This window comes from Oncorhynchus gorbuscha, linkage group LG16 (genome assembly GCF_021184085.1).
Source record: "Oncorhynchus gorbuscha isolate QuinsamMale2020 ecotype Even-year linkage group LG16, OgorEven_v1.0, whole genome shotgun sequence".
NCBI lineage: Eukaryota > Metazoa > Chordata > Actinopteri > Salmoniformes > Salmonidae > Oncorhynchus > Oncorhynchus gorbuscha.
The window spans coordinates 2,738,571-2,765,254 of NC_060188.1; the positions used below are offsets into that span (position 1 = coordinate 2,738,571).

General features: G+C 44.3%; 1 protein-coding gene across 2 annotated transcripts in view; it reads left to right on the top strand.

Moving 5' to 3' along the window:
• LOC123999196 (adenylate cyclase type 9-like) overlaps positions 1-26,684 on the top strand; it is a 101,579-nt gene that overhangs the window by 62,702 nt on the left and 12,193 nt on the right. For both annotated transcript variants that reach the window (XM_046304726.1, XM_046304725.1), the window contains exon 2: positions 16,442-16,635. In XM_046304726.1, coding sequence (XP_046160682.1) covers positions 16,442-16,635 — 194 coding nt within the window. The remainder of the gene's footprint in view (positions 1-16,441; positions 16,636-26,684) is intronic.

The following is a 26,684-nucleotide window of genomic DNA, read 5'->3' on the forward strand; positions in this document are numbered from 1 at the left end:
ACACACGCCTAACCTAAATGGCGCCAAATCAAATAAAGTAAAATGGACAATATGGATAATCAGCATACTCACAACTGCTTTCCAGGAATTTCACCCCGTTGGCTAAATTGTCATGATCAGTGGTTTCAAGGTTGTATCAGTCCACTTTTGATGAGCTGATTATAGCAAAAACTAAAGTACTGAATTTCGCGCTGTGAAAACACGTTGCAAATAGGCTCAGGATAAATGCTGATAAAGTTAGGTAGCTGATAGCCTAATTGATTACAGAAATCAAGACTAATAAAGCAAATGCAACAGCCTGTTTTACAAATGGTGGGCCTAACACATGGATGGGCATGAATAAAAGTACGTTGCAGTTGGACAGGGTAGGTTACTAAGCGCAAACCGACATGGATGTCTTTTGGGTGTCTTTTTTTGGTCCTGTCTGGACCAGCAGTCTTTTTTGGTCCTGTCTGGACCAGCAGTCTTTTTTGGTGCCATCCAGCCTGGCCTCCATTTCCACGTTCACAGACATTGGTTTTTGGTCCTGTCAGGGCTAGTCTTAATTTGGCCCAAACATAGAGGTTTATGTTTGGTTCGGATTCGGTGTGGTCCGGACCGACCTTGATTTCGTGCAGACATAGACGTCTACATATTACGTCTTTTCAACTTTAATTCAGAAATGAAAATTAACCTGATTTCAACGTCCAGAAAATACATATTTTCAACGACCTGAAAATACATATTTAGTCTATTCCGAACATTGAAATCAGGTTAATATTCAGTTCTGGATGAAAGTTGAAAATACATATTTAGTCTACTCCGAACATTGAAATCAGGTTAATATTCGGTTCTGGATGAAAGTTGAAAATACATATTTAGTCTATTCCGAACATTGAAATCAGGTTAATATTCGGTTCTGGATGAAAGTTGAAAATACATATTTTCATCATCCATAAAATACATATTTTCAACATTCAGAACTGAAAATGAACCTGACTGGCAGGCAGGTCAAGAGTCTGGTGAGGACGACGAGCATGCACATGAGCTTCCCTGAAACAGAAATTCTTCAGTTGTGCAAACCCCCAGTTTCATCAGCTGTCCGGGTGGCTGGTCTCAGATGATCCCGCAGGTGAAGAAGCTGGATGTGGAGGTCCTGGGCTGGCGGGAGTGTGAGAGAAATAAAGTGTGAGGTTAATCTGTCCAATGGGGCGGACTCTTACTGAAATGAAAGTATGGGTTGCCACGGATACTAAGAGGCCTGACAAACGATGTCCCTTTATGTTGCTTATTTTATGTTGGTCTAATGATTAGCCAGGGCTATGCATTCATTTTCCCTTTCTTTTTCTGACTGGTAGACAGGCAGGCTGCAGAAAAGGGGCAGGTTTGGGCAACAGATTGTAGTGCCTTGAATGTCCTCTTGCTTATCAGTTTCATGCCTGGCATTTCTCTCTCTGTGTGTCTCTGTGTGTCTCTCTCTCTCTCCATCACTCTCTCTGCGGCTCTCTCTCTCTGTGTGTCTCTCTCTCTGTGTCCCTCTCTCTCTGTGTCCCCAGCGTTGGTCGTTTTTCCTTTGAAAAGAGGGTGTAAAGAGGGATAGAAGGACAGTGTGAAAAGGAAATGTAGATGAAAAAAAGCTACCTTGGCTGATGACTCAGAAATAGAATAGAACTATATTTACATACTCTGAGTGAACAAAACTTTAGGAACACCTTCCATGTTGTGTTGCACCCCCTATACATCACATTTTTATTATGTTTCATACTCTACTCTCTCCCTTTCTGTCTACATCATTCATTCACATTATTTTCTTATTTCTCTCTCTCTTTCTATCGTTCTCTTTCCATTTCTTTCTCGCTCTCTTCCCTTCTCTTTCTCTCTATCTTCCCCTTCTCTTTCTCTCTCTTCCCCTCTCTTTCTCTCTCTCTTCCCCTCTTTCTCTCTATCTTCCCCTTCTCTCTCTCTTCCCCTCTCTTTCTCTCTCTCTTCCCCTCTCTTTCTCTCTATCTTCCCCTTCTCTTTCACTTCCCCTCTCCCTCTCTCTTCTTTCTCAAGCTTCTATCATATCTCACTTCTCTGTTAAAGTATAACAATATGGGGCACCTAACCCACTCACAGGGTTGGTTAACTCTTGATGTCCCTCATGTCTCTACCAACCAATCAGCCTTTAGTTAATGCCTCCCCCCCTGTTTTGAATAATTTAAAAACCTAATTAAATCTTGAACTAATTGTGCCAATGGGGCAGTTTAGAACACTAATGAGGGATGAATTTACTGAGGTTTTCGAGTGTTTTGTGATTTTGGTTGATCTTGGTGGGTTATTAGTGTGGTTGATTGTGGTGGTTTATTAGTGTGGTTGAGATGTGGTGGGTTATTAGTGTTGAGATGTGGTGGGTTATTAGTGTTGAGATGTGGTGGGTTATTAGTGTTGAGATGTGGTGGGTTATTAGGGTTGTTGAGATGTGGTGGGTTATTAGTGTTGAGATGTGGTGGGTTATTAGTGTTGAGATGTGGTGGGTTATTAGTGTTGTTGAGATGTGGTGGGTTATTAGTGTTGTTGGGATGTGGTGGGTTATTAGTGTTGTTGTTGAGATGTGGTGGGTTATTAGTGTTGTTGAGATGTGGTGGGTTATTAGTGTTTTGGTTGATTGTGGTGGGTTCTTAGTGTTTTGGTTGAATGTGGTGGATTATTCATGTTGTTGTGATGTGGTGGTTTATTAGTGCTTTGGTTGAATGTGGTGGGTTATTAGTGTTGCGATGTGGTGGGTTATTTGTGTTGTGGTTGATTGTGGTGGGTTATTAGTGTTGTTGTTGATTGTGGTGGATTATTCGTGTTGTTGAGATGTGGTGGGTTATTAGTGTTGTGATGTGGTGGGTTATTAGTGTTGTTGAGATGTGGTGGATTATTAGTGTTGTTGAGATGTGGTGGGTTATTAGTGTTGTTGAGATGTGGTGGGTTATGAGTGTTGTTGAGATGTGGTGGGTTATTAGTGTTGAGATGTGGTGGGTGATTTGTGTTGAGATGTGGTGGTTTATTAATGTTGTTGAGATGTGGTGGGTTATTAGTGTTGAGATGTGGTGGGTGATTTGTGTTGAGATGTGGTGGTTTATTAATGTTGTTGAGATGTGGTGGGTTATTAGTGCTGAGATGTGGCGGGTTATTAGTGTTGAGATGTGGTGGGTTATTAGTGTTGAGATGTGGTGGGTGATTTGTGTTGAGATGTGGTGGGTTATTAGTGTTGTTGAGGTGTGGTGGGTTATTAGTGTTTTGGTTGAATGTGGTGGTTTATTAGTGCTTTGGTTGAATGTGGTGGGTTATTAGTGTTGCGATGTGGTGGGTTATTTGTGTTGTGGTTGATTGTGGTTGGTTATTAGTGTTGTTGTTGATTGTGGTGGATGATTCGTGTTGTTGAGATGTGGTGGGTTATTAGTGTTGAGATGTGGTGGGTTATTAGTGTGGTTGATTGTGGTGGGTTATTAGTGTTGTTGAGATGTGGTGGGTTATTAGTGTTGAGGTGTGGTGGGTTATTAGTGTGGTTGAGATGTGGTGGATTATTAGTGTTGTTGAGGTGTGGTGGGTTATTAGGGTTGTTGAGGTGTGGTGGGTTATTAGGGTTGTTGAGATGTGGTGGGTTATTAGGGTTGTTGAGATGTGGTGGGTTATTAGTGTGGTTGATTATGGTGGGTTATTAGGGTTGTTGAGGTGTGGTGGGTTATTAGGGTTGTTGAGATGTGGTGGGTTATTAGGGTTGTTGAGGTGTGGTGGGTTATTAGTGTTGTTGAGATGTGGTGGGTTATTAGTGTTGAGGTGTGGTGGGTTATTAGTGTGGTTGAGATGTGGTGGTTTATTAATGTTGTTGAGATGTGGTGGGTTATTAGTGTGGTTGAGATGTGGTGGTTATTAGTGTTTTACATTTACATTTAAGTCATTTAGCAGACACTCTTATCTTTTGGTTGATTGTGGTGGGTTATTAGTGTGGTTGAGATGTGGTTGGTTATTAGTGTTGTAGTTGATTGTGTTGGTTGTTAGTGTTGTTGAGATGTGGTGGGTTATTAGTGTTTTGGTTGATTGTGGTGGGTTATTAGTGTTTTGGTTGATTGTGGTGGGTTATTAGTGTTTTGGTTGATTGTGGTTGGTTATTAGTGTTTTGGTTGATTGTGGTGGGTTATTAGTGTTGTAGTTGATTGTGTTGGTTATTAGTGTTGTTGAGATGTGGTGTCTGTATTTCCTGTATCCAGTAGTTTATTTTAGCTGTTGTATTGATTTATTGAATTATCTTGTTGTGAGTTTGTTCTCAGGGCACCATTGTGAATGAGACCCTGATCTTAATTGGGCTCCCCTGAATAAATATACAATGTAAATGTCACGCCCTGACCATAGAGAGGCTTTTATTCTCTATTTTGGTTAGGCCAGGGTGTGACTAGAGGGGGCATTCTAGTTTCTTTATTTCTATGTTTTCTATTTGTTTTTGGCCGAGTGTGGTTCCCAATCAGAAGCAGCTGTCTATCGTTGTCTCTGATTGGGAACCATACAGCCTTTTTCATGCAGCCTGTTTCCCACCTGTGTTTTGTGGGAAGTTGTTTTCTAGCTTTTTTAGCTGTTTTGTGCCTGACGGAACTGTTCGCTTTCTTTTGTATTTGTTATTTTTGTTTGAGTGATTCTTGACAATAAAGATCACGAAATACATAGCAGAGCATTGGGATCATTTAACTGGTCTGTTGCCACAGTTCAAAGGCAGGAGTTGCAGAGATTGATTTTCTCCAGATGGATATAGCTGCCCTGGGTCATGTCATTCTGCCCTGCTTTAAACCTATTATTATGCCCTGGTTTAAACCCATCATCATGCCCTGGTTTAAACCCATCATTATGCCCTGGGTCATGTCATTCTGCCCTGCTTTAAACCCATCATCATGCCCTGGTTTATACCCATGATTATGCCCTGGTTTAAACACATTATCATGCCCTGGTTTAAACCCATCATCATGCCCTGGTTTAAACCCATCATCATGCCCTGGTTTAAACACATTATCATGCCCTGGTTTAAACACATCATCATGCCCTGGTTTATACCCATCATCATGCCCTGGTTTATACCCATCATCATGCCCTGGTTTAAACCCATCATCATGCCCGGTTTTAAACACATCATCATGCCCTGGTTTAAACCCATCATCATGCCCTGGTTTAAACCCATCATCATGCAGGCTTTTCCCATGGTAGTTGTGATTATGAGAGCAGTCTGATAGTCTTGTTATCCATATTAGATAATGTTTCACCTCCTTCTCTTGGCTGGGTCTAACTGGTGAACAAGAGAGCGAGGAGGAGAGAACAGAGGACTTATTGACCCAACAATCTCACAGCTCAAGGAGACAAAGTGGAAGTCAATGAGTCAATGTGTCTGTTGGATATGATTAGCTGTTTCAAAGTATCTCTCTCTCTCTCTGGTGCACACACACAACCCTGCCCCCACCCCATCTATCTCCTCTCCTGTCTACTCCTCCTGCCACCTCTCCTCTCCCCTCCTCCCTCCTCTCCTGTGTCCTTCTCCTGCCGTCTCTCCTCTCTTCTCCTGCTGTCTCTCTTGTCATCTCCTCCTGCCGTCTCTCCTCTCCTGTGTCTTTGTCCTGCCTTCTCTCCTCTCCTCTCTGCTCCTGCTGTCTCTCCTCTCCCCTTCTCTCCAGTGTCTTTGTCCTCCAGTGCCTTCTCTCCTCTCCTCTCCTCCTGCTGTCTCTCCTCTCCCCTTCTCTCCTGTGTCTTTGTCCTGCCTTCTCTCTCTCCTGCTGTCTCTCTCCCCTTCTCTCCTGTCTTTGTCCTGCCTTCTCTCTCTCCCTCTCTCTCTGTGTCTCTCCTGCCTGTCCTCTCCTCTCTCCTCTCCTGTGTCTTTCATCTCCTCCTGCCTCTCCTCTCCTGTGTCCTCTCCCCCTCCTCTCCCCTTCTCTCCTGTGTCTTTGTCCTGCCTTCTCTCCTCTCTCTCCTCCTGCTGTCTCTCCTCTCCCCTTCTCTCCTGTGTCTTTGTCCTGCCTTCTCTCCCTCTCCTCTCTGCTCCTGCTGTCTCTCCTCTCCCCTTCTCTCCTTTGTCCTGTCTTTGTCCTGCCTCTCCTCTCCCCTTCTCTCCTGTGTCTTTGTCCTGCCTTCTCTCCTCTCCTCTCTGCTCCTCCTGCTGTCTCTCCTCTCCCCTTCTCTCCTGTGTCTTTGTCCTGCCTTCTCTCCTCTCCTCTCTGCTCCTCCTGCTGTCTCTCCTCTCCCCTTCTCTCCTGTGTCTTTGTCCTGCCTTCTCTCCTCTCCTCTCTCCTCCTGCTGTCTCTCCTCTCCCCTTCTCTCCTGTGTCTTTGTCCTGCCTTCTCTCCTCTCCTCTCTGCTCCTGCTGTCTCTCCTCTCCCCTTCTCTTCTGTGTCTTTGTCCTGCCTTCTCTCCTCTCTGCTCCTGCTGCCTCTCCTCTCCCCTTCTCTCCTGTGTCTTTGTCCTGCCTTCTCTCCTCTCCTCTCTGCTCCTCCTGCTGTCTCTCCTCTCCCCTTCTCTCCTGTGTCTTTGTCCTGCCTTCTCTCCTCTCCTCTCTGCTCCTCCTGCTGTCTCTCCTCTCCCCTTCTCTCCTGTGTCTTTGTCCTGCCTTCTCTCCTCTCCTCTCTGCTCCTGCTGTCTCTCCTCTCCCCTTCTCTCCTGTGTCTTTGTCCTGGCTTCTCTCCTCTCTGCTCCTGCTGTCTTTCCTCTCCCCTTCTCTCCTGTGTCTTTGTCCTGCCTTCTCTCCTCTCCTCTCTGCTCCTGCTGTCTCTCCTCTCCCCTTCTCTCCTGTGTCTTTGTTCTGACTTCTCTCCTCTCCTCTCTGCTCCTGCTGTCTCTCCTCTCCCCTCCTCTCCTGTCTCCTTCTCCTGCTATCTCTCCTCTCCTGTCTCCTTCTCCTCCTGTCTCTCCCGTCTCCTGTTTCTCCTGCCTTCTCTCCTCTCCCCTTCTCGCCTGTCTGCTTCATCTTTGAGCCTTGTATCCTGATGAACCGTTGTATCGATCCAAGTTCCTTCTCGCTTACAATCTATCTCATTGTAGTACTACTTGACAGTCCCTGTCATGACAAACACATTCCCACACACACACACTCACCCACACACTCCCACATACACAATGACACCCTATTCCCTATGTAGTGCACTACTTTTCACCAGGGCCCATAGGGACGCAGCCAGGTACTGTCTAAAGCACTCAGAATGAATGGGGCTCAAGGGTGGGGTTTCACTGACAGCTGAATGATGTGGTTAAGTACATGGCCACCGGCAGTTACCTAAGCCAATGACATTACCACTAGCATTTTACTGTGCCGTTGTCAGATCTCTGTGTGGAGAAAGAGACATTGAGTGACTAGAGGGCTGCTCACATAGATGTTTAACTCAGGACATGTACATGACTGTAAGCAGACATAGTACATGCGTGTACACACACACAAAAAAGACTCATCACAATTTGTATACTTTCATTTATTTTTATTTATATAAAATGGACAATAACCTACTTTTATCAAACTTACTATACTTAACAATTTGCTATCCTATCTTATCTTGCTACTACTTCTACTAAATAAATCAGAGATTCACAGGAAGCCCATCTCTGTAGCCAACTCCAACACCCCTGGAATGGCTTCCAGCTTCTACATCAGTAAAAAGGTTGCCAGAGCTCACACACTGCTCGTATAACTCAGTCCTCACTCTCAACTAGGGCTGTCATGGCTATTAGGCTTCTCCAAGCTCTGATGCTGCTGCTTGCTGGTCATTAGTAACCTACCAAACTTGCTAATTGCCTGGCACTCAGCACTCTATTGTCCCTCTAATCACTCTGACATCAATGCAAATGTAATCGAAAATCTAATCAAATACTTACTAATCAAATACTTTCATGAGAGCCCATGAGCTCATGATGCGCAACATTTCTATAGGCTTTGCAATTGCGTGAGAAAACAGTGATGGCCTCTATTAAAAAGATGAGCATCCCATCAGCTTTCAATAGGCTAGGCATACTATATTTATTTCTAAACTTTCCTAGTATTAAGCACATTGCTTCTCTTTACAACAGGAGTATAGCCGACCTGGCTGGCATGGAAATGAACCACAGGAAAAGTGTCCTCCATTAGCTATTTAAGTGCATAGGTGACATGTATTTTCATGTCATGGTCCATTCTAAATCAAAACAAATTTCACACATAATATTTAGTATATGTAAAGACAAGATTCAATCAAGAATAGTCTGATGGGTGACAATATTAGCCTGTCACTTGTGAATTATATATTATCACTTGTGAATGGTTCCCAGATTGTGTGCAGTAAGGCAAAAAACAACGCATGCCTTTTTTTGTCGCATACCGGTAGTCGCATGCCTCATGTAGCCTAGCCCATAGGCCTATATGTTTTGATAAGGTTTGTATCACAACTAAAGTGGCCAAATAGCTTCTTAAAATGAAGCACATTAATCCGCTTTACAACAGGTGTAGAGCCTAACTGGCATACATATGCAGCGTGAATTTAAAGTTTAGCGAATACATTTTTCACCATAAAACTACACCTTTATAATAAAAGCATTACATGCATAGTCACTTTTGAGAATGGTGTTTCCCTCTAATTGATCGCATTTTGGAACATTTGCACTTATATCCTACTGCCATGTGTGCATTGCTGCACTTATATCCTACTGCCACGTGTGCATTGCTGCACTTATATCCTACTGCCACGTGTGCATTGCTGCACTTATATCCTACTGCCATGTGTGCATTGCTGCACTTATATCCTACTGCCATGTGTGCATTGCTGCACTTATATCCTACTGCCATGTGTGCATTGCTGCACTTATATCCTACTGCCATGTGTGCATTGCTGCACTTATATCCTACTGCCATGTGTGCATTGCTGCACTTATATCCTACTGCCATGTGTGCATTGCTGCACTTATATCCTACTGCCATGTGTGCATTGCTGCACTTATATCCTACTGCCATGTGTGCATTGCTGCACTTATATCCTACTGCCATGTGTGCATTGCTGCACTTATATCCTACTGCCATGTGTGCATTGCTGCACTTATATCCTACTGCCATGTGTGCATTGCTGCACTTATATCCTACTGCCATGTAGCATTGCTGCACTTATATCCTACTGCCACGTGTGCATTGCTGCACTTATATCCTACTGCCATGTGTGCATTGCTGCACTTATATCCTACTGCCATGTAGCATTGCTGCACTTATATCCTACTGCCATGTGTGCATTGCTGCACTTATATCCTACTGCCATGTGTGCATTGCTGCACTTCTAATGTGAAGAAACACTTTAAGCTCAACATTCTGATCTGTTGCGTCAGCCTCATTGCTTAAAAAATATTTTTGGATGCTAGTGGTTGTATTCATTTGGGATCTATCACATCCCACAACTGTCCCAGACTATGTTTGTAGTATTTATTTCTCGCACAGAATAGAATAGGTCAACATTTGTACTATGGGGGATAGTAGATTGATATAGGCAGCTTATGTCAATATACTATACCCCATAGTAAAACAGTTGATAGGCTTTTGCTGTTCGTTAGGCCTACTCAAATTGTTGTCTGACGAAAAGTAAATGTGTTCTTCCAATTTTTAATTTTGCCTTTATTTAACTAGGCAAGTCAGTTAAGAACAAATTCTTATTTTCAATGACAGCCTAGGAACAGTGTGTTAACTGCCTTGTTCAGGGGCAGAACGACAGATTTTTACCTTGTCAACTCGTGGATTTGATCTTGCAACCTTTTGGTTACTAGTCCAATGCTCTAACCACCAGGCTACTTGCCAATATGCACCTCGGAATTGGATAAGGAAAAGCGCAGTTGTGTCCCCGATGTGTCTGTCTTGATTTGTAACCTGTGAGAAAGACCCGATCAGGTGACCAGCATTGACTAATAATAATAAGAATTGAGCTATCTGAGAGAGACATTTGAGTGAGAGGTGCTTCGGAGCACGCAGCCGGGAGAAGGGAATTATAATGATTTTATTCAATCCAAGGGCACAAATGTATTTTGAAAATGTGCATGAGAGACTGATGAAGTGTGTACAGACAGTGCAAATAACAAAGCAGACATCATGCCTTTCATGCAACTTTTATCATGCAGCCTTAGAATGTATTAAAAATCAAAACATATAGCCCAAAGTTTGTATCACAACTAAAGTTGCATAACTTACTCTATATTAATCATATAGGAGGATCTGTTTTTTAGTCAACCGCTTAACACAGAATAGCCGCATGTGCATCACTCCCTCAAATCGTTTGGACAAAATATAATTTTTATTTTATACAGCTATGTTCAAATGTATTCTTCATACTATAAAATAATATAAAATAATGCCACGGAATTCTAAGTAAATCTTCTCTGCTAAATGAACTAGGATAGCCCACATCCATTTGACATAGCCAGATCAGGACCATAGCCAGATGACAACTCAGAGTATGCTCTTCTGTTCTTCTGAAATAGACTACATTTTCATATCATGTTCCTTTAGACCTGTCTAAAATAAATAACGGATTTATTGTGATGGTGTAGGTTATATTACATGGATTTATTAGACTTTTTAAAATGTAGATGTTCCAAAGGTCTGTATCAGTGGCTTGTAGGCTATGCATGGAGGCCAATAGATGCTAAATGGGTTTATGTTAATTAACGGTCAATTACCGTGAGATCGGCAGGTATTTGCTTGACAAGCACCGGTTGACAAAATGTCATGACCGCCACAGCCTTCCTATGACTCTTAACATTGATGACGATAGAATCTGATGGTCTTGCAGGAAGATGCTGATGTCCCTGTGCTGGTCCACTCCAGACGGATCACATCGCTGGCTTTAGAAGCTCATTGATTGGAGATGGTCCACTCCAGACGGATCACAGACGGATCACATCGCTGGAAGCTCATTGATTAGAGATTTAGAATCGCTGGCTTTCATTGATTAGAGATGGCCCACTCCAGACGGATCACATCGCTGGCTTTAGAAGCTCATTGATTAGAGATGGCCCACTCCAGACAGATCACATCGCTGGCTTTAGAAGCTCATTGATTAGAGATGGCCCACTCCAGACAGATCACATCGCTGGCTTTAGAAGCTCATTGACTAGAGATGGTCCACTCCAGACAGATCACATCGCTGGCTTTAGAAGCTCATTGATTAGAGATGGCCCACTCCAGACAGATCACATCGCTGGCTTTAGAAGCTCATTGATTAGAGATGGCCCACTCCAGACGGATCACATCGCTGGCTTTAGAAGCTCATTGATTAGAGATGGCCCACTCCAGACGGATCACATCGCTGGCTTTAGAAGCTCATTGATTAGAGATGGCCCACTCCAGACAGATCACATCGCTGGCTTTAGAAGCTCATTGATTAGAGATGGCCCACTCCAGACGGATCACATCGCTGGCTTTAGAAGCTCATTGATTAGAGATGGCCCACTCCAGACAGATAACATCGCTGGCTTTAGAAGCTCATTGATTAGAGATGGCCCAGATAGTAAGTTTATGTCTAGTCTTGCGGTTGTTGCCACCAAAAGTGAGTTCCACATCAACACGGGTGCCTTCCAACCGAACATTCTAATATCCATCATTCTATTAAAGTTGCTCTTTTCAATTGGGATGTCATCATATTCCAGTGTAATTGTGGTCTTATGAAAGAATCAGACATTGTGTTTCAAATCAACACTGTTGCTCTAATCAACCAAACATTCTAAAATTAAACATTCTTCAACTTCAACTTTGGTTGATTTTGTATTGCAGAATTGCCATGACAATGAAAAATATTGAAATCAATGGATGTACTGTGCATCATGTAAAATCAGTTTTATTGAACACAACACGCAAATGCACTAATTACCCAGATATTTGTGATATGCAATCTGTTTCTGTGCTTTATTATAGAATTATAAAACATACATGAACACACATAGACGCGCACTCAAACCGACTCTCTCTCTCACACACACACACACACACACACACACACACACACACACACACACACACACACACACACACACACATATATATATGTATATATATAATATATATATATACACACACACACACATATACACACACACACACATATACACACACACACACACACACACACACACACACACACACACACACACACACACACACACACACACACACACACACACACACACACACACACACACACACACACACACACACACACACACACACACACACACACACACACACACACACACTCTCTCTCACCATTTTTTATTTCACCCTTTGAACAAATGAAAGCCATTTTGAGTGATACTTAATTAAAATGTAAATGTTACCGCCCAGTGAGAAAAAGCAGTTTCTCATTATAGAGAATAGATGGGCTATTAGGATGAACCTCGGTGCTGCACTTATATGCTTTGTGTCTCATCAAACCATTGACTGAGGTGGCCTGAGGCCAGAGAGGAGAGGGAGAGACACAGACATGGAGCGAGCAGAAACGAGCAAGCAAGGAGGATGCAGTGTGTGTGTGTGTGGGGGGGGGGGGGGGGGTGGAAAGATTTCCTTGAGGTACAGGCTGTTCATTCCCCTTTCAAATTGGTGGTGTGTTTAATAGCCTGATACACACACCTCACTAATACATTGTTTGTTAGACTACTCTGCCCATAGTGGGTGAAATCGTGCTTAGGTGATGACTTTTCACTTCCTTATGTCATACAATACATTTTACCAAGACAAATGGGACTCTTCATGTTCTGAATGGTTCAGTGGGGTCTTTCTCCAACATATCATTAACATTATACCCAAAAAGTAAGATTTCGGAACCTAATACATCCGATAATAAACACCAGGCTCTGTCGCTCTGAGTGGTGCTGCGTTATCGCCAACATTTTTGAGGATTTTACATTTAGTGGCCATCATCTTCCAAGTTGTTTCCACTGGTTGCAAAATTAGCATGATATGTGCTGAATTCAGTTGAAAAGGATTTGGAGGAAAAAAAGCTTGGGGTCGGTTCAGTGCTCTGTTGACATTTCACAGAGATATGCTTGTTTTTGTGAGAAGTCTTCGAAAAAGAAACTTCACAGTAACTTGAACAGCATATATGAAAATACTACAGTGAACAAAAATATAAACTCGACATGCAACCATTTCAAATATTTTACTGAGTTACAGTTCAAAAGGAAATCAGTCAATTGAAGTACATTAATTAGGCCATAATCTAATGATTTCACATGACTGGGAATACAGATATGCATCTGTTGGTCACAGGTACCTTAAAAAAAGGTAGGGGTGTGGATCAGAAAACCAGTCAGTATCAGGTGTGACCACCATTTGCCTCATGCAGCTCAACACTTCTCCTTCGCATATAGTTGATCAGGCTGTTGATTGTGACCTATGGAATGTTGTCCCACTCCTCTTCAATGGTTGTGCTATGTTGCTGGATATTGGTGGGAACTGGAACACACTGTCGTACACGTCTATCCAGAGCATCCCAAACAGGCCCAATGGGGAACATGTCTGGGCTGTTTTTGTGTACAGATCCTTGTGACATGGGACTGCGCATTATCATGCTGAAACATCAGGTGATGGTGGTGGATGAATGGCACGACAATGGGCCTCAGGATCTCTTCATGGTATCTCTGTGCATTCAAATTGCAGAAATGCAATTGTGTTCGTTGTCTGTTGCTTATGCAACACAAAACATAACCCCACCGCCACCATGGGGCACTCTGTCCACAACGTTGACATCAGCAAACTAGGATTCATCCATGAAGAGCACACTTCTCCAGCATGCCAGTGGCCATCGGAGGTGAGTATTTGTCTACTGAAGTCGGTTACAATGCTGAACTGCAGTTAGGTTAAGACTGGACGAACAACGAGCATGCATAGAAGCTTCCCTAAGACCCCAGGTGGTGAGGGTAGGCAACAACATCTCCACCCCGCTGATCCTCAACACTGGGGCCCCACAAGGGTGCATTCTGAGCCCTCTCCTGTACTCCCTGTTCACCCACGAATGCGTGGCCACGCACGCCTCCAACTCAATCATCAAGTTTGCGGACGACACAACAGTGGTAGGCTTGATTACCAACAACGACGAGACGGCCTACAGGGAGGAGGTGAGGGCCCTCGGAGTGTGGTGTCAGGAAAATAACCTCACACTCAACGTCAACAAAACTAAGGAGATGATTGTGGACTTCAGGAAACAGCAGAGGGAACACACCCCCTATCCACATCGATGGAACAGTACTGGAGAGGGTAGTAAGTTTTAAGTTCCTCAGCGTACACATCACAGACAAACTGAATTGGTCCACCCACACAGACAGCATCGTGAAGAACGCTCAGCAGTGCCTCTTCAACCTCAGGAGGCTGAAGAAATTCGGCTTGTCACCAAAAGCACTCACAAACTTCTACAGATGCACAATCGAGAGCATCCTGGCGGGCTGTATCACCGCCTGGTACGGCAACTGCTCCGCCCACAACCGTAAGGCTCTCCAGAGGGTAGTGAGGTCTGCACAACGCATCACCGGGGGCAAACTACCTGCCCTCCAGGACACCTACACCATCCAATGTTACAGGAAGGCCATAAAGATCATCAAGGACAACAACCACCCGGGCCACTGCCTGTTCACCCCGCTATCAAGGCGAGGTCAGTACAGGTGCATCAAAGCTGGGACCGAGAGACTGAAAAACAGCTTCTATCTCAAGGCCATCAGACTGTTAAACAGCCACCACTAACATTGAGTGGCTGCTGCCAACACACTGACTCAACTCCAGCCACTTTAATAATGGGAATTGATGGGAAATGATGTAAAATATATCACTAGCCACTTTAAACAATGCTACCTAATATAATGTTTACATACTCTACATTATTCATCTCATATGTATACGTATATACTGTACTCTATATAATCTACTGCATCTTTATGTAATACATGTATCACTAGCCACTTTAACTATGCCATTTTGTTTACATACTCATCTCATATGTATATACTGTACTCGATACCATCTACTGCATCTTGCCTATGCCGCACTGTACCATCACTCATTCATATATCTTTATGTACAGTACATATTCTTTAGCCCCTTACACTTGTGTGTATAAGACAGTAGTTTTGGAATTGTTAGTTAGATTACTTGTTGGTTATTACTGCATTGTCGGAACTAGAAGCACAAGCATTTCGCTACACTCGCATTAACATCTGCTAACCATGTGTATGTGACAAATAAAATTGGATTTGATTTGAAGACCATTTCTGACTATTTTTGCAGAAATTATTCAGTTGTGCAAACCCACAGTTTCATCAGCTGTTCAGGTGGCTGGTCTCAGATGATCCCACAGGTGAAGATGCTGGATGTGGAGGTCCTGGGCTGGTGTGGTTACCTGTGGTCTGCGATTGTGATGCCGGTTGGACGTACTGCAAAATTCTCTACAACGACGTTGGAGGTGGCTAATCATAGAGAAATGAACATTAAATTATCTGGCAACAGCTCTGGTGGACATTCCTGCAGTCAGCATGTCAATTACACACTCCCTCAAAACTTGAGACAGCCATGGCATGGTGTTGTGTGATAAAACTGCACATTTTAGAGTGGTCTTTTATTGTTCCCAGCACAAGATCAGCTTCTTGATATGCCACACCTGTCTGGTGGAAGGATTATCTTGGCAAAGGAGACATGATCGTAAAAAAACTACTGTAAAATGACAGTGAAAATAACAGTAGCAAGGCTACTTAGGATCTGAGGACCCATGACAAATCGTTTCAGTCTCATGAGGGGGAATAGGTTTTGTCGTGCCCTCTTCACGACTGTCTTGGTGTGTTTGGACTATTCTAGCTCGTTGGTGATGTGGACACCAAGGAACTTGAAGCTCTCACAGGAGTGATGGTTGCTGATAATGGGCCTCTGTACGCCTATGTAGATGTTCCATTAAAAATCTGACATTTCCAGCTACAATAGTCATTTACAACATGAACAAAGTCTACACTGTATTTCTGATCAATTTGATTTTATTTTAATGGACAAAAAGGGTGTTTTTCTTTCAAAAACAAGGACATTTCTAAGTGACCCCAAACTATTGAATGGTAGTGTACATATTTTTGACATAGAAGTTTACATAATGGTTATGGCTCTAGATGAAAAGCTGTTTCAGGTATTTGAAAAATGAACATTTCGCTTACCATCCCCCCGGCCATCCTCCCTCACTTTGTGCCCCCTCAGGTTTTGGGGTGCATGACGCCCTTGGTGGCCAGTTTCTGCTCTGCTTGCTTGTACAACTCAGAGAAAGAGCACACCACGTACTAACAGCAGCGGCCAAACAGCCTACCCAACTGTTCTGAGGCGTCAGGATTGTTCTGAAGCACACAAATGCACACATTCTTTTCACATAAAAGGCACTTTTCTTCTACCTTTTGCAGCATGTGTGTTGAGTCTCTGTCACTGTCATATATCTCTGTGTTCTGTCTCCTTCAGGATTGAAGACCTACCTGATCTCAGGGAGGAAGGTGGAGCCGTGCTACTGTAGCTGTTCCCAGCTGGGCCTGGTTGGCCTGGAGCCTGGGGGGGACACCCGCTGTCCCACACCCCGTGCCCACACCCCAGATGGAGCCCCCAGAGCCCCCTCAGCCTGTGGCCTACCCCAGAGAGGGGCTCCCGACAGGGCCAAGGTGAGGACATGGTATTCTGCAGGGTAAAGGGGAGATGGGGGTCAGGTGTGTGCTCATTCTCCTCTTTGGTGGTTTTCTCTGTGTAACTTGGATAGACATATTCTTTGGTTGTAATAGCATACTGTACTTCATTTAGAAAATGGTCATAGTGTAACAAATGTTCAGCTCAGTAGACATGTCTTCAGAACATAATTGTAGGGCCGTGTGTTTTGAGCAGTATGTGACATGAGATCATATCCTGTATTTTAAGCCTTATCCAGATATTAAAGTTACGCAAAAAATATAAGGAATTGTTTGAGGATGGTGTTGGACCATTTGACCTAAAAAGTTCCTCAAAGTTTAAATGAAGGTTAAAATCCAAGCATGTTACATAATTGCACAAAACACGGGCTCTAACTTAACAAGATATCTACAGTTGAAGTCGGAAGTTTACATCTTTATCTTTATTTAAACCTTATACATTTAAACTCAGTTTTTCACAATTCCTGACATTTAATCATAGTAAAAAATTCCCTGTCTTAGGTCAGTTAGGATCACCACTTTATTTTAAGAATGTGAAATGTATAGTAGAGAGAAGGATTTATTTCAGCTTTTATTTCTTTCATCCCATTCCCAGTGGGTCAGAAGTTTACATACACTCAATTAGTATTTGGTAGCAATGCCTTTAAATTGTTTAACTTTCAAAAACAAAAATGTTTCGGGTAGCCTTCCACAAGCTTCCCACAATAAGTTGGGTGAATTATGGCCCGTTCCTCCTGATGGAGCTGGTGTAACTGAGTCAGTGTTTTAGGCCTCCTTGCTCGCACACGCTTTTTCAGTTCTGCCCACAAATCTTCTATAGGATTGAGGTCAGGGCTTTGTGATGGCCACTCCACTACCTTGACTTTGTTGTCCTTAAGCCATGTTGCCACAACTTTGGAAGTATGCTTGGGGTCATTGTCCATTTGGAAGACCCATTTGCGACCAAGCTTTAACTTCCTGACTGATGTCTTGAGATGTTGCTTCAATATATCCACATAATTTTCCCTCGTCATGATGCCATCTATTTTGTGAAGTGCACCAGTCCCTCCTGCAGCAAAGCACCCCCACAACATGATGCTGCCACCCAGGTGCTTCACGGTTGGGATGGTGTTCTTCGGGATGCAAGCCTCTCCCTTTTTCCTCCAAACATAACGATGGTCAATATGGCCAAACAGTTCTATTTTTGTTTCATCAGACCAGAGGACATTTCTCCAAAAAGTATGATCGTTGTCCCCATGTGCAGTTGCAAACCGTAGTCCGGCTTTTTTATGGCGGTTTTGGAGCAGTGGCTTCTTTGTTGCTGAGCGTCCTTTCAGGTTATGTCAATATAGGACTCGTTTTACTGTGGATATAGATACTTTTGTACCTGTTTTCTCCAGCATCTTCACGAGGTCCTTTGCTGTTGTTCTGGGATTGATTTGCACTTTTCACATCAAAGTACGTTCATCTCTAGGAGACAGAACGCCTTGAAATACATCCACAGGTACACCTCCAAATGACTCAATGATGTCAATTAGCCTATCAGAAGCTTCTAAAGCCATGACATCATTTTCTGGAATTTTCCAAGCTGTTTAAAGGCACAGTCAACTTAGTGTATGTGAACTTCTGTCCCACTGGAATTGTGATACAGTGAATTATAAGTGACATAATCTGTCTGTAAACAATTGTTGGAAAAATGTCTTGTGTCATGCTCAAAGTAGATGTCCTAACTGACCAAAATGGTAGTTTGTTAACAAGACATTTTTGAAGTGGTTGAAAAACGAGTTTTAATGACTCCAACTTAAGTGTATGTAAATTTCCGACCCTTGCTTATCCACAACGCATATAATGTAATATTCACCAACAGAGACAATTCTCTACTCTCTTACTGTTAATTGATAAGTGTAGGAGTGTTGACCTAGGATCAGGTCACCCCTGTCGATATAGTCTTATTCATTATGATCTAAAAGGCAAACCTGATCCTAGATCAGCAAGCCTACTCTGAATACGGCCCATGTTGACATTAGTATAAATGGGTTTTGGTCCCTATGGTGAGTTTAGAGTCATGATGGAGTAATGAGGCTCCATATAGAGACAAGCCTACTCTGAATACGGCCCATGTTGACATTAGTATAAATGGGTTTTGGTCCCTATGGTGAGTTTAGAGTCATGATGGAGTAATGAGGAGGACAAGCCTACTCTACGGCCCATGTTGACATTAGTATAAATGGGTTTTGGTCCCTATGGTGAGTTTAGAGTCAAGCCTACTCTGAATACGGCCCATGTTGACATTAGTATAAATGGGTTTTGGTCCCTATGGTGAGTTTAGAGTCATGATGGAGTAATGAGGCTCCATATAGAGACAAGCCTACTCTGAATACGGCCCATGTTGACATTAGTATAAATGGGTTTTGGTCCCTATGGTGAGTTTAGAGTCATGATGGAGTAATGAGGCTCCATATAGAGACAAGCCTACTCTGAATACGGCCCATGTTGACATTAGTATAAATGGGTTTTGGTCCCTATGGTGAGTTTAGAGTCATGATGGAGTAATGAGGCTCCATATAGAGACAAGATACAGTACGTTCAGAACGTATTCAGACCCCTTGATTTTGTCCACATTTTGTTACGTCACAGCCTTATTCTAAAATGGATTAAATAAAGCATGTTCCTCATCAATCTACATACAATACCCCACTGCACAAAGTGAAAACAGGTTTTTAGAATTTTCTGCAAATGTATTAAAAATTGGAAAACTGATTGCATTTACGTAAATATTCAGGCCTTTTGCTATGAGACTCAAAATTGAGCTCAGTTGCATCCATTTTCCATTGATCATCCTTGAGATGTTTCTACAACTTGATTAGAGTCCACCTGTGGTAAATTGAATTGATTGGACATGATTTGGAAAGGCACACAACTGTCTATATAAGGTCCCACAGTTGACAGTGAATGTCAGAGCAAAAAGCAAGCCATGAGGTCGAAGGAATTGTCTGTAGAGCTCCGAGACAGGATTGTGTTGAGGCACAGCCTCCAAAACATTTCTGCAGCATTGAAGGTCCCCAAGAACACAGTGGCCTCCATAATTTTTAAATGGAAGAAGTTTGGAACCACCAAGACTCTTTCTAGAGCTGGCCGCCCAACCAAACAATTGGAGGAGAACGGCCTTGGTCAGGGAAGTGACCACTAACCCTATGGTCTCTCTGACAGAGCTCCAGAGTTCCACTGTGGAGATGAGAGAACCTTCCAGAAGGACAACCATCTCTGCAACACTCCACCAATCAGGCCTTTATGGTAGAGTGGCTAGACGGAAGCCACTCCTCAGTAAAAAGCACATGACAGCCCGCTTGGAGTTTGCCAAAAGGCACCTAAAGGACTCTCAGACCATGAGAAACAAGATTTTCTGGTCTGATAAAATCAAGATTGAACTCTTTGGCCTGAATGCCAAGCGTCATGTCTAGAGGAAACCTGGCACCGTGCCTACAGTGAAGCATAGTGGCAGCATCATGCTGTGGGGATGTTTTTCAGCGGCAGGGACTGGGAGACTAGTCACAATCGAGGGAAAGATGAACGGAGCATTATACAGAGAGATCCTTGATGAAAACCTGCTCCAGAACGCTCAGGGCGTCAGACTGGGTCGAAGGTTCACCATCCAACAGCACAACAACACTAAGCACACAGCCAAGATACTGCAGGAGTGGGATCTGCTCTCCATCCAACCTGATAGAGCTTGAGAGGATCTGCAGAGAATATTGGGAGAAACTCCCCAAATACAAGCAGAGCTTGTAGCGTCACACCCAAGAAGACTCGAGGCTGTAATCACTGCTAAAGGTGCTTTAGTTAAGTACTAAATAAAGGGTCTGAATACTTATGTTAAAGTGATATATTCTAGAAACCTGTTTTTGCTTTGTCATTATGGGGTATTATGTGTAGATTGATGAGGGAAAAAAACAATTGAATCCATTTTATAATAAGGCAGGAACATAACAAAATGTGGGAAATATCAAGGGGTCTGAATACTTTCTGACTGTACCGTATATTTACTCTGCTGCTACACCTATATCCAGTATTCACTACTCTCCTCAGTCATACAGTACGCACACAGACTTGCTTTATAGATACCAATTAGACCCCACAGTTTACATTTACATTTAAGTCATTTAGCAGACGCTCTTATCCAGAGCGACTTACAAATTGACTAACAGAAATATCTGGAACATGCTAACATCTTTGAGTCTACGATACAGAAAACACTAAACAAGAATGGTGTTCATGGGAGGACACCCGGAAGAAGCCACTGCTGTCCAAAAAACTCTGAAGTCTGAATTTGCCAGAGCACCTGGATGTTCCACAGCACTACTGGCAAAATATTCTGCGGACAGATTACACTAAAGTTGAGTTGTTTGGAAGGAACATACAACACTATGTGTGGAGAAAAAAGACACAGCACACCAACATCAAAACCTCATCCCAACTGTAAAGTATGGTGGAGGGAGCCTAATCTTAGGGAAAGGCAGATGAAGAATCACCGACAGAAAAATGAACTTCCTGTGTTTATCAAGACATTTTTCAGAAGAATGTAAGGCTATCTGTGGCCAATTGCAGAATGGGTTAGCAAAGGACAACGACTTCACATGGACTCACACACTTCACTGGTACAGAACCACTGTACTCACCTTCTGGAGTTGCCCAGTCAGAGTCCTGACCTTCTGGAGTGGTCCAGTCAGAGTCCTGACCTTCTGGAGTGGCCCAGTCAGAGTCCTGACCTTCTGGAGTGGCCCAGTCAGAGACCTGACCTTCTGGAGTGGCCCAGTCAGAGACCTGACCTTCTGGAGTGGCCCAGTCAGAGTCCTGACCTTCTGGAGTGGCCCAGTCAGAGACCTGACCTTCTGGAGTGGCCCAGTCAGAGACCTGACCTTCTGGAGTGGCCCAGTCAGAGTCCTGACCTTCACAGAGTCCTGACCTTCTGGAGTGGCCCAGTCAGAGTCCTGACCTTCTGGAGTGGCCCAGTCAGAGTCCTGACCTTCTGGAGTGGCCCAGTCAGAGTCCTGACCTTCTGGAGTGGCCCAGTCAGAGTCCTGACCTTCTGGAGTGGCCCAGTCAGAGTCCTGACCTTCTGGAGTGGCCCAGTCAGAGTCCTGACCTTCTGGAGTGGCCCAGTCAGAGACCTGACCTTCTGGAGTGGCCCAGTCAGAGTCCTGACCTTCTGGAGTGGCCCAGTCAGAGACCTGACCTTCTGGAGTGGCCCAGTCAGAGACCTGACCTTCTGGAGTGGCCCAGTCAGAGACCTGACCTTCTGGAGTGGCCCAGTCAGAGACCTGACCTTCTGGAGTGGCCCAGTCAGAGACCTGATTGAGATTGAGATGCTGTGGCATGACCTCAAGAGAGCAGTTCACACCAGACATCCCAAGAATATTGCTGAACTGAAATGGTTTTGTAAAGAGGAATGGTCCAAAATTTCCCCTGACCGTTGTGCAGATCTGATCAGCAAACCGTTTGGTTGAGGTTATTGCTGCCAAAGCAGGGTCAGTTATTAAATGGCTCACATACTTTTATTGTTTACATGGTGTGTTCATAAAGACACACTCACACACACATACACACTTCACTAGTTTAATGTATTTGAAGCCGTGTCCTTTCTGTGGGCTTCTCATCCCTCTCAAACACTCACTTGTCCTCGGAGCCTGACTTGGCTGAGTGTGTGCGTGTGTTTTTCTCTGTGTATCAGGCTGTGTGTGTCGCCTGAAAGTGAGCCAGTGTTCACAGTATTGTCTGCCTGTCTGTTTTAAGTCTGTAGGTGTATGGGTGCGCACGTATACGCATGTATGTCTGCATCACGATGTTACCAAGTACCTTGAACAATCCTCATTCCAAAGGGTTCACAAACATTTTTCTTTCCACTGTAAATAGTTAATGATTTATATGGAATAGAGTTGAAGGGCTGAATCTATATTTTAGTCTCCCTGGAGAGTTCACACTATATACAGTAGCCTACATATCAACAATCATGTCAGATTAGACAGACATGCTGAACTGATTCAACATGCACTGCATTGTACTGTACGAAACACACTACGTAGTCAGTTTGGATAGACAGAGGACGAGGAATCATTCACATTGTACAGATGTTTGAATAGACAGAGGACGAGGAATCATTCACATTGTACAGATGTTTGGATAGACAGAGGACGAGGAATCATTCACATTGTACAGATGTTTGGATAGACAGAGGACGAGGAATCATTCACATTGTAATCATTGTAGTTCCACTGTAATCCTCCCGTACCACCACTACATCTGCCAGTGCTGGTCGTGGGGGTCTTAGGGAAAGGCGGATGAGAAGTGAAGAGGGGAGAGGAGTTTGGCAGGGGGTCTTAGGGAAAGGCAGATGAAAAGTGAAGAGGAGATGAACTGCTGTGTCCTTGGCATTACATGAGGTAACACACGTGGAGAGATGTTAGAAAGCCCTTCACATGGACTCACACACTTCACTGGTACAAACCCTCACTTCATTGGCTCTCACACACACACACACACACACACACACACACACACACACACACACACACACACACACACACACACACACACACACACACACACACACACACACACACACACACACACACACACACACACACACACACACACACACACACACACACACACACACACACACACACACACACTTCACTGGGCCAGTGCCTAATCATCACTTCACTAGGTTTAATGATCTGTCCTTTCTGTGGGCTTCTCATTCCTCTCAAACACTCACCCAGCCTCTTCTATGTCATCCAGGCCCTATCTCCACCTCTATCACCATGGCCCTGTGTCTCATCCCTGTTCTCCACATCTCCTCCTCTATCACCCTGGCCCTGTCCCTCTCAATCATCACATCTCCTCCTCTATCACCCTGGCCCTGTCTCTCATCCCTCTCTCCACATCTCCTCCTCTATCACCCTGTCCCTGTCTCATCTATCTCTCCACCTCTCCACCTCTCTCATCCCTCTCTCCCCATCTCCTCCTCTATCACCCTGGCCCTGTCTCTCATCCCTCTCTCCACATCTCCTCCTCTATCACCCTGTCCCTGTCTCATCTATCTCTCCACCTCTCCACCTCTCTCATCCCTCTCTCCCCATCTCCTCCTCTATCACCCTGTCCCTGTCTCTCATCCCTCTCTCCCCATCTCCTCCTCTATCACCCTGGCTGTCTCTGTCTATCTGAAAGTGAGCCAGTGTTCACAGTATTGTCTGCCTGTCTGTTTTAAGTCTCATCACCCATGTCTCTCATCCCCTCTCTCCATCCTTTCAGGGCCAGTCTCCTCCTCTATCATATCTGTCTCTCATTCCTTCAGCCTCTCCCCAGCCTCTTCTCATCCCCATCTCCTCCTCTATCACCATGGCCCTGTCTCTCATCCCTCTCTCCACATCTCCTCCTCTATCACCCTGTCCCTGTCTCTCATCCCTCTATCTCTCCACCTCTCCACTCTCTCCCCATCTCTCCTCCTCTATCACCCTGGCCCTGTCTCTCATCCCTCTCTCCCATCTCCTCCTCTATCACCCTGGCCCTGTCTCTCATCCCTCTCTCCACCTCTCCTCTCTATCACCTTTCTCTCATCCCTCTCTCCCCTCCTCTCCTCTATCACTGGCCTGTCTCTCATCCCTCTCTCCACCTCTCCTCCTCTATCACCCTGTCTCTCATCCCTTTATCCACCTCACCCTGTCTCCTCCTCTATCACTATCCTGTCTCTCATCCCTCTCTCCACCTCTCCTTCTCTATCACCTTGTCTCTCATCCCTCTCTCCACCTCTCCTCTATCACTGGCCTTGTCTCTCATCCCTCTCTCCACCTCTCCTCCTCTCATCGGGCCCTGTCTCTCATCCCTCTCTCCACCTCTCCTCCTCTATCACCCTGTCTCTCATCCCTCTCTCCACCTCTCCTGTCTCTCACCCTCCCTCATCCCTCTCTCATCCCTCTCCTCCTCTCACCCAGGCCCTGTCTCTCATCCCTCTATCCACCCTGTCTCTATCCCTGTCTCTCATCCCTCTCTCCACCTCTATCACCCTGTCTCTCATCCCTCTCTCCACCTCTCCTCCTCTATCACCCTGTCTCTCATCCCTCTCTCCACCTCTCCTCCTCTATCACCCTGTCTCTCATCCCTCTCTCCACCTCTCCTCCTCTATCACCCTGTCTCTCATCCCTCTCTCCACCTCTCCTCTATCACTGGCCTTGTCTCTGATCCCTCTCTCCACCTCTCCTCCTCTCACCCGGGCCCTGTCTCTCATCCCTTTCTCCACCTCTCCTCCTCTATCACCCTGTCTCTCATCCCTCTCTCCACCTCTCCTCATCCTGGCCCTGTCTCTCTATAGGGCTGCTATTGTGGTTGGTGTTGTATCCATTGAATCTGATTGTGTATCATTGTGATTCTAATTAGTGTTAAAATGCTGAAGTGCTGAGTTCGTGCTCTCTCTCTCACTCTCGCTTGCTCGATCTCTCTCTTGCTCGATCTCTCTCTTCCTCTCTCTCTCAATGGGTCCATTTATCATAATATTTTGTCTGTTTCTCTCCCTGTCTCACTCTATCTGCCCTCTCTCTCTCTCTCTCTCTCTGTCCTGTTTCTGCCAAACAGTTTCTCTCATTCATTATTTCAATTTTTCTCCTCCCTCCCTCCCTCTACTCAACTCTCTTTATTTCTCTCCGTTATCTCTTCACCCTCAATTGACTCATTCTTTACCTCTCTCTCCTTCCCCACTCTCTCTCCCTCCCTTCCTCTCTCTCTCCATTCCTCTCTCTACCCCTACCTCTATCCCCCCTCTCTCCCTCCCTTCCTCTTTCTCTCTAGCTTTCTCGCTTTCCACCCCCCCTCAAATTAAAATTGGAATAGAATAATAGTGATGACATCAAAACTATGAAATAAATTAGTAAGCAAAAAAGTGTTATATATTTTAGATTTGAGATTCTTCAAAGTAGCCCCCCTTTGCCTTGATGACACTTTGCATTCTCTCAACCAGCTTCACCTGGAATGCTTTTCCTACAGTATTGAAGGAGTTCCCACATATGCTAAGCACTTGTTGTTTGATTTTCCTTCACTCTGCGGTCCAACTCATCCCAAACCATCTCAGTTGGGTTGAGATCGGGTGATTGTGGAGGCCAGGTCATCTGATGCAGCAATCCCTCAGTCTCATTCTTGGTCAAATAGCCCTTACACAGCCTGGAGGTGTGTTGGGTTATTGTCCTGTTGAAAAACAAATGATAGTCCCACTAAGCGCAAACCAGATGGGATGGTGTATCGCTGCCAAATGCTGTGGTAGCCATGCTGGTTAAGTGTACCTTTATTTCTAGATAAATCACGGACAGTTTCATAAGCAAAGCACCATTACACCTCCTCCATGCTTCACGGTGGGAACCACACATTCAGAGATCATCCGTTCACCTGCTCTGTATCTCACAAAGACACAGAGGTTGGAACCAAAAACCAAAGGACAGATTTCCACCGGCCTAATGTCCATTGTTCATGTTTCTTAGCCCAAGCAAGTCTCTTCTTCTTATTGGTGTCCTAGTGGTTAGTGCATTGGGCCAGTAACCGAAAGGTTGCTGGATCGAATCCTGAGCTGACAAGGTTGTTCTTCCCCTGAACAAGGCAGTTAACCCACTGTTCCCTGGTAGGCCATCACTGTCAATACGAATTTGTTCTTAACTGACATGATTTAAGACATGAAGGTCAGTCAATGTGGAAGATTTCAAGAACTTTGAAAGTTTCTTCAAGTGCAGTTACAAAAACCATCAAGCGCTATGATGAAACTGGCTCTCATGAGGACCGCCACAGGAAATGAAGAACCAGAGTTACTTCTGCTGCAGAGGATAGCATTACCCGCCTCAGAAATTGCTTATTTGAGCTGTTCTTGCCATAGTACGGTCTTGTTCTTTTACCAAATAGGGGTATCTTCTGTATACCACCTTGTCACAACACAACTGATTGGCTCAAAGTGTGGCTACTTTGAAGAATCTCAAATCTAAAATATATTTTAATTTGTTAAACACTTTTTTTTG